General features: G+C 42.3%; 1 protein-coding gene across 1 annotated transcript; it reads right to left on the reverse strand.

Moving 5' to 3' along the window:
• LOC309678645 (solute carrier family 2, facilitated glucose transporter member 11-like) lies at positions 1-8816 on the reverse strand (the record flags this gene model as incomplete). The annotated part of the gene is made up of 11 exons (XM_082491752.1): positions 1-207; positions 931-1058; positions 1387-1462; positions 1806-1907; positions 2512-2622; positions 3826-4013; positions 4823-4971; positions 5899-6028; positions 6924-7048; positions 7566-7726; positions 8721-8816. 11 exons carry the CDS (start codon positions 8814-8816, stop codon positions 1-3), a joined length of 1473 nt encoding a protein of 490 aa, XP_082347878.1.
• Between the last annotated feature and the right edge of the window lie 127 nt (positions 8817-8943).

Genomic DNA, 8943 nt, shown 5'->3' on the forward strand with positions numbered 1-8943 from the left:
TTAAAGTCTAGTAACAATCATCACTGAGCAGTTACTCTGCTGTAGGGCTGTCTGTCTCTTCTTTCCACGGTAGTTCAGGTGGTTGAACTCCTCCATGACCTGCAGCATGGTCTTTCCTTTGGTCTCTGGCATCACCAGGAAGACAAAGATAGCCATGGACAGACAGTATGTCAGGAAAATGATGAAACAGAAACTACCGAGACCTTCCTATAGGAAAAGAAAGAAACAAAATGTGTTCATATAAATTGATATAGATTTCTTTCTCTTATGATATGGAGTTTCTGTTTTTGTATTTACTAAAAAACTTGGTCAGGGACTCAGTTGATGCAAATCCTGCGTGCTGCCACCTGGGGAATGGCACCAAGTAGTAAGATGAACTAATTCTCCTGTCCTGTTTTAAGGAGCAAAGTTGTATGCTCAGCAGACATTGAATGTCATTGCTTGACAATTCAGAGAAGTTACTCTTCCTTTCTGCTCCATCCTTCTCAGTCAGTGCTAGACTGGGGAAGGTACATAGCGTGTTAGCTCTGTCCCTCCTTGAACAGTCCAAAACTGCAAAGGCTTTAGTGTTCTGCTACTTCCTAGTGCTGGGTGAGATCTCTGGGACTGCCCATTTTCCATATTAACCCCAAAGGAGATGCACATACAGGACAAGGAAAAGAAATTCAAATGACATCTGACAGTGTTGGTGCCTCTGTCACTGCTTCTGTGTTTGCCAGTGTCACACTCTAATTGCATATAGAATAAGCAGCATTTTGTGGTTTTGCTACGCTTTCACTAGATATCTGGGTAAAAAGGAAGAGGTTGTCAGAATGGCAATTAGTTTGGGCTCTGTCCTTTGCTTGAAGTGTTGAAAAAGAGAAGTATGTGCTGGGTTCAAGAAAGGTCTAACTTCCTCTGAACTGAAATAAAGCACCCTGCTTTGCTTACCACAATGAAAGGGAACAAAAGCCCAAGGATGAAGAGTTGGATCCAGTTTGTAGCACCATTGAAAACATAAGCAGCTGGTCTGTATGACTGAATAAATATTTCTGTGGGCAAGGGGCATAATACTCCAGCTGAAAAAAAAATGGAAAAAAGGAAGTTTAGAAATTTTGCAAGATGCTTCTGTAACTCATACATCATATTGCCATGTAAGTTAATGGTTTTAACTGACCTGGAAGTGTTTGAGGTGCTGCTTTGCTCTGCAGGAGGGATGGATGTAGGAATGCAATATGAAATGAAGTTTTACCTCCTACTACAGTATGGAGGGGAACATCTACCCCTGCACTGAATCAGGAGTGGGGATTCATGCTAACTGTGGAGCAGCTATGCCTGGGACCTCTTCTAAAGACTGCACTGATGAAGGAATAAGCATATGAAACTATTCCAGTAGAAAATACCAACCTGGCCCAATGCCAAAGCTCATGATGAAAATAAAGATGACTGCAACAGAGCAGTATGGTACCCAGGAAAAGGAATCCTATGGTAGGAAGTGAACAGCAAATAAAATCAGAAATTAAAATTTTATTTATCCAGCTCCATTAGAAACACTCATCACTGCTAAGTATGTCAATGTTAAACATGCATCTGTTTCCTCTGCTTCCAGAAACTTCACAAGGAGATAGTCTTGGCAGTGATCACGGTTGTATAAAGCTATTGGCTTTAATCTGCATGTACATGGCTGGGAACAGAACTCTCTTAGCCCCAAAAATACTTCTACTCCCACTAAAAAGTGATTTGGGGGGACAGAAATAGTAATGATATCTGCCACGCAATATAACATGAAGATGGGACACAGCTCTAATGCATAATTGGGGTCTTACCTGTAGTGAAAGTGTGACTGTGAGGAGCACTAAAGTCAAGGCCAGAACAGTGTAGCTTTTCCACAGCAGTGTCTTCCTTCCTGCATGCTCGATTAGGAAACCCTGCAACCAGGAGAACATGCTGTCAGCTCCAAAGGACAGATCTTAAAGGCAGACATGGGTAAGCTGCTCTGGTAGCTGCCTTCACCAGCCAGGCAGGGGATCTCTGAAGAGTCAGGGATTGGGATGTGCTACCTTCGCTGGGAGGGTGACTAAAGGCGTCTGGGGGGAACTGAGCAGGATGAGGACCTGCAGGGAGTGGGGGGAAGCTGGGGAGGTGCAGGAATGCAGGGAGCACTGCCTGGGCAGCAGAGGCCTGAGGTGGCATTCTGCTGGCAAAGGACAGCCGCGGAGGACAGCCGCAAGTCCTACTGACAAATGAACACAGGGACTGTCATCTGCCCTTCCTACAGAGGGGAACTGGGACTCCCAAGGCTGGCTCAGGCTGTGTCATGATTTTGAGGGAGAGACTCTCCTGTCCTCCCATAAACTGAACACAAATGTGTATGTTTGCGGGGTGGGTGGAGATGATTTTTTGTGATCAGTGCAAAGTACTACTGTTGATTTGCAGGAGTTTGATTCCTGAAGCTTCATTTATAGTAGTTTCTCAAGACTGAAATGAAACATGCATTACAGCAGAATGAAATTCAGCTGAAGAGCCACTTACACACAGAACTGTGGAGAGGATCTCAGTGATCCCAATTCCCAGGGAGACATAGTGGGTTTGAGAAGGGGGGATTCCAGCCTTTATAAAGACATTGTATGCATAAAAGTAAACCTGGAAAGAATAGAAATGTATGAAGACTGTACCCATGTGATCATGTTTACACTAGCTTCTGTCTTTTTGGCAGAATATAACTAATTAGGCCTTAGCAAAAGAGAAAATCTTCTTGGTTTCAGTAAATAATCCTCAATGTTTTAATGAGGCTTATTTGTGCAGAACAGCTTTTACTGCCAGCTCTGTCTTGTACTCAATAACAAATATGGCCTTTTTCTTCTTTTTTTCCTCTTGCTTTTAGCACCAGCCTTTGTGTTATGTTACAGGTTATAATTCTATCTGACATCTTTCACATGTTTTAGTGTCTCGTACTTTGGATGAGGAGCATACAGAAATGTGGACAGTACATACTAAGAAAATGGTTTAAACTATCTTTCTACATCATCTTTAAGCCTTTGCATTGATTATGATAGTCCCTGTTTTTCTGGACGTAAGCACTTCTAAAGCATAAGAAATTCCACTGTTGATATGCTCAATTTCTACTGGTCCTTTTTGATATAGTTACTGCTGCACTAGTGGGGAGAGAAAGGGGTCTTATGAATCTTGAAGTCTTTCTGAATTTGCAAAATTAATATGGATTTTGAAACTTTTGTACTTTTACTATAAGCTCATTTTATACAATAACTACTGCAATACTCAATACTTTCTACTGAAACATAGAGATATTTCCAGAGAAAAGGTATATTAGGGAGTATATATCTGTAACTGTCACATATATTACTGGGATGTTCTAATTGTCTATAATCTGAGAAAGTGCAAAGTTAAAGAATTTAGAAAGAAACTCAAAGTAAGAGTATGGAAATGCACTGTACACGACAAACCTGACTCAGTTTGTACTGAAATGGCTGACAGTTTTGGCCAGTGCATTCTGGAGTTCAGAGACCCAGAAGAGGTTACGCTGTTCTTTACTTGTTCTGAATTTGAGATTTATTTTTATCCCCTTCCATTCTCTTATCATAATACCATTCTCTTATCATAATAGGGTAATTCATACAGATGCCTTCAGATGACACTTGCTAAAACACCGTTCTCAACTTACCCAAGGTCCCAAACTTCCATGGGAAAAGATTATAATGAACAGTAACAACAGATCCCTTCCTTAGAGCCACTATTGCAGTAAGCATTTTACTACTCATTGCAAAGCTTACTTTTTGCCAAGAAACTGTAAGCAATCTAGAAATCAGAGAGAAGTAGCACGCGTACCACATTGACTCCAATTAACTGCATGCATGAGGAGACAAGGAAGAGAGTGATGAGCTGCCACCGGACAGCTTTGTCACGAAAAAGATCCCAAACGCTCTTAGCCTTCTCCCCATGGATGGCTTCTTGCTCTGCCATCATGTCATCTATTTCAGCCATATGGTCACCATCTCCCCAGAGCTGCTTCACAGCTGGAAGGTGAGGGAGAGAAAAGATGAGTACTAGTCCAAGCTCACCAGCGCAGACGTGAATTCAGAGGATTACTTTCCTGCCTTGCAGAGCGTCTTAATTTGAGCTTCAGGCTCTTTGCTTGTGTGAACTTCCTAGAGATCTGGGTTCAGATTAGACACAAATCTAGTTCATTGCTGTCTACTCTTACCCATAAATCTTAATCACAACCTCACCCTTGGCCAATAGCTGCTTATAGTGTTTCAATGTAACTCATGCCTAAATTCTTACCAATCCTTCCCTGAATACCCTCCTGCTAAAGGTGCAGTTCTAGTGCACGCACCAGAACACAGACAAGGAAAAATGACTCCTACAGTGAAAAATAAGTCTACATCCAGAGTTCTCTCTTTTTATAGTTAAAACCCCACAATAGCTGTTTCTCTTGTTATGTCAGTAGTTGCTGTTAGGGTTACTGAAGAACTGGAATGCTGACGGATATGGCGTGACAGTAAAGAGCATCCTTTGCTTACACAGAGCCAGAAGGTACCATATCCACACCCTGTCTGCTCAGGGCAGAATCTGCATTGATGGAAATACAAGCTCTGTGCGATCGTGTCCCTCAGAGTATCCTGGCAGAGGGTAAGGGAAATACTAGTCTATACTACTAGTATCAAAACAGAAGAGGCTGTCTTTCATTAAAGCTGAAGGTGGTTTCAGAGCCGAAACACCAAGAGTCTTTTATCCAACTGTACTTCTCTTCTAGGCTCATGTGGGGCTTTACAGTGTTTTCCACTCTTTGTTAAGATGAATGCTCTGCAGCCTATTTCCTTACCTTTGATGCACCCCTCCTTGTCCTTTTTGTCAATGAGCAGGTAGCGGGGAGAGTCTGGGAAGAAGGGGAGGGTGAGAAGCTGAACGAGGGCAGGAAACGCGTTGGCTGCCATGAGAATAGGCCAGAGAGCCTCTACTCCGAGAACTTCTCTGAAACAAAACCAGACGAGCGAGAGGAGCTGAGCAACTATGTGCACTGTCCATGTCAGCACACACAGACTTGGGGGTGGTCCCCTCGCCTTGCTGCGTGTGTCCTGGCAGCTCTCACCCAGGAGTCTCCAGCATTTCTCAGCCCAGAAAAATTAAAATCTCAGTGGGAGGTGGAAGGGGAGAGCAGAGTGCTCTTGTCTGCAGCACAAGTGTTACACAGTATTGCCACCTGTTGCTCAGTGGTGAGTGCAGCAAGGCTAACACTATCCTCCTGCAACAGCTGATGGCCCGCAGGGACGAGCAGTGTCCGAGCACAAGTGCTGAAGAAAGAACCTGTGGTGGCTGATCCCTCTGTTTCTGATCCAAAGAGTCTCAAGTTACAATTAAGACAGGATCCACAGGTTATCAGCCTGATACTGACTGTCCCAAATAGGAGCCGCTGGGTTTCCTGCAGCTTTGAGAATATTGTGGCCAGAATGATGCGTGCCTGGGAATGGAATTCACCACAGGTTTCTGGTTTTGCGTGTGTGTTTGATGAGTGGGTGTGCCAGTTTGTGTGTATTTTCAAGAAAGTTTGGATGGATCTGATATTCCCTGCTCCTTCTAAAAAAATAAAAATTAAAGGTCAGTTCTTACGAAAGATGGATTTCTTTCAAACCCATTGAAATCTGTTAAAGGATTTTATTATCTGTATTTTGATCTGTCTTTGCTAGGAAGCAACATCATTCTTCAGGATTAAATATTTTGTATGATTTCTGTTTCCCATTCATTTAAATCAGGAATTTGGGCTGAGCTAATTCAGTCTGGCTGCCTAGTCTACCCTGAAAACATGTCTAAAAATGCTGATTTGCCTGTCCATAGACTTGGATTGACATATGCATATACTTTAATAACAGAATAAATTAAATAGGTCTTAGACCCCCATACCTGAGACCCAGAGCAAATCCTACAAACTTTCCGATGGCAATGGCAGTAGAAGCTGTTATGGCAATCAGTCCGCGGAGCTTCCGTGGAGCACATTCCCCAGCATACATGAGATGGATATTCAGAGCTAAACCTGCAGGGAAAAATAACTGTCAGGGCAATTCAAACTGCCATAAGTCTGGTGTTTTGGAGGGGACCATTATGAGCAAAGCATATAGGGTTAGGCTCTGAGATACTTCTTTAACCATGATGAGTATATGTCTGTCTGCCTGACATGAAGCATGTTCCCAGTACAGTGGCCTTGCATCTTTGCTAAATATTTCACTAAGCAAGTATGTTCCCCTGGGAAATCTGTTCTTCATCAGGCTGGCCTTCTCTTACAATGTTTCCAACAGCCACTTATACAGGGTTGCAGTTGCTCCCTTTAATCTCATATTATGTATTTCAGTGCCTACTCAGGATGCTGTGTGCCTTAGTTTGCGCTTGAAATAAACAATTTAACAAATGCTGAATATTCCATTTGCTCAGTGAATTAATTAAAATGTATCCTCTCTCTTAATTTTTTTTTGCTGGTTAGTATTATCTTTATCCAATTGCTCAGGGATTGAAAACTCTGGCAGAATGTAACCTTCTGAAGCATCTGGAAATTAGAATTGCCCAGCTTGAAAACCATTATCTTGGCTGTAATATGGAAGGCAGTATCAGCCACAATGAGCAGCAACAGAAACAGCTTTCTATTGAGTGAGCATGCTCCCCTGAAATATTGCATGATTTGGCTTTTTCACAAGTTGGCAGTACTTTTTATATGGATTGGATGCAAAGATAAAAGAATGAGAAATGGAGATGTCACACAATTAATTTAAATATGTTTGTGTTTTCTTATTTAGTTAAAAATGTATTCAGCAATCAGACTCTCTGCAGAGTTTAGTAAAAATCTGTGATCCATATACTCATTCTGGTAAATCCTTGTGACCCTCAGTCACTGGTCTCCCAACTATTTTATACCATAGGTAGGAATGCTAATTTACCTCCACACACTCCAGAAAATATCCTTCCAGCAATGATCATCTCAAAGGATCCACACAGACGGCTGAGTCCCATCAGAGCTGCGCTCAGCAGAGCAGGGATATTGGCAAGCAGCATGGCCTTCTTCCTGGAATTCGTTTAAATTAATGTGAGCATAAATATTGTCTATGTATCATTCACATGGACAATCCTTCAGCCATACAGAAGTGGCATAAATTGTACCATGGTTAAGGCTTTGTGCTGGCTTCTGAGATCAGCTGCAGTGAGGGAAATGGGAAGGGGAAAACTTTGTCATGGACTGATAAGCTAGTTGAAGCTTTTGATGCCTCTAGTGGAGTCAATATCTACAGTGAAGAACAAGCTTTGTGAGCGGTTGACTGTGAAATTCAGTTTAAAATGCATGCATTCATGTGATTTCTCAAGACTGGATTTGCTTTGGAATTTATAAGGGAGAGGGTATGATTTTCTTTGTGATCATTGGCAGATTTTGCCATTCTGTGTCTTCACTGAACTGATCCTTCATCTGAAGCAGCTCTGGGCTGCTCACAGGGCTACTTTACAAGCAGTGTTTTTCACAAGACAAAGTCACTTATTTTTGCAGTTGTAGGTGTAAACAGAAAGACTAATGTAATCATTACTCCTACCTTCCAAATCTAACAGACAAATATCCACCAGACAAGGACCCCAGAAGCCCACCGATGCTGTAGATGGACACAACAAAGGACCACATCAAAGTCATCAACTCTTCAGAGGGAGAAGAGCCATATCTCTTCAGCCAGGTCTCACGGATGAAACGTTTGATGTACTTCAAAAGAAAAGCAGAAACCAATGGACTCAGTCAACATGTTTTTGCATAATTGCACCTCTTTTTTACTTCTCTTACCTACTTACTGGTCTTTTTGATAGATTTCTATTGACATCTTGGTTGAAATCTTAGCCCAAGTGAAATCAAAGGGAATTTTGGCACTAGCATTCCTGGAGTTAATGTTCTAGCAACAAGGTGCAATGAATAAATCAATGAATAAATATATCAATATTAAATATCAACAGTGAGTACCACTAAGGGAGTGGCAGGTTGGTCTTCTGTTTATGTGCTAAACCCTGATTGTTTTGCTACCCAATCTTCTGCTCCATTCCTGCTTGTCTGTCTGTCTCTCTTGTCTACCTGCTGAATCCTGGCTGATGCCCTGAGTGAAATCCAGGTTTGACTTCAACTGACTTGAGTGAGATCAGGATTTCTCCCTCAATGTGGTTCATTGTGGAGTCTCTCTGACCTACTGTTCATAACCTCCATGGCACCCTCATTCTTGATGAGGATTCCCAATGAGCTCAATGTCCTTGCCACCATTCAGGATGACAAACACTTCCCCCAATTTTCTTTTTCCAGCTGCAGGTATCAGTGCTGACCTCAGCTCTAGAGCTCTGGTCCTTCCCTGTCCTATTTCACCTTACAGACAGTCACTTAGACCTAGTATGTGTGGCCAAGGACACAGTTCAAAGGACTCCCTGAGCACTGGAAAGCGAAGAATGTCCTGTGAGCAATCTAACTCAGTAAGGGGAAAATGGCTGACTTCGTACATATCACCCATCCTCCCCTTTCACAGTTCTGTCACACCAGACAGAAGTTAAAACACAATGAAACACAAGAGCAATAGGAGCTACTCTTAGAACCAAGAAACCACAATGTCTAGTTGTGAGAGCAAAAGTGAAAAAGTTAGTGATTGCAAATAGAAGCAGGAATGCACGAGAACATTGAAATTCTTGCTGTGAGCTCAATTTTTTGAGCTGTTCATACTTACCTCAGCAGGAGAATTGATAATAGAGATCTGCAATCCATACTGGAAAGCTCCACCAATGCCCAGAACAAAAGCCAGGAGGAAGAGATTGTAGCTCATTGTCTGGCAGGAAATAAAAACAGCAAGCAAAGCTAGTATAGCTATTCAGACATGTTCTGTATTACCTTCAGGAACTCTTACAGCTTGAGCAATGCCACACACCTGCCTCCCTGAGATGAAGGAGCAG

The sequence above is a fragment of the Vanellus vanellus genome (genome assembly GCF_965231255.1).
Source record: "Vanellus vanellus genome assembly, chromosome: 16".
In the NCBI taxonomy this organism is placed as follows: domain Eukaryota; kingdom Metazoa; phylum Chordata; class Aves; order Charadriiformes; family Charadriidae; genus Vanellus; species Vanellus vanellus.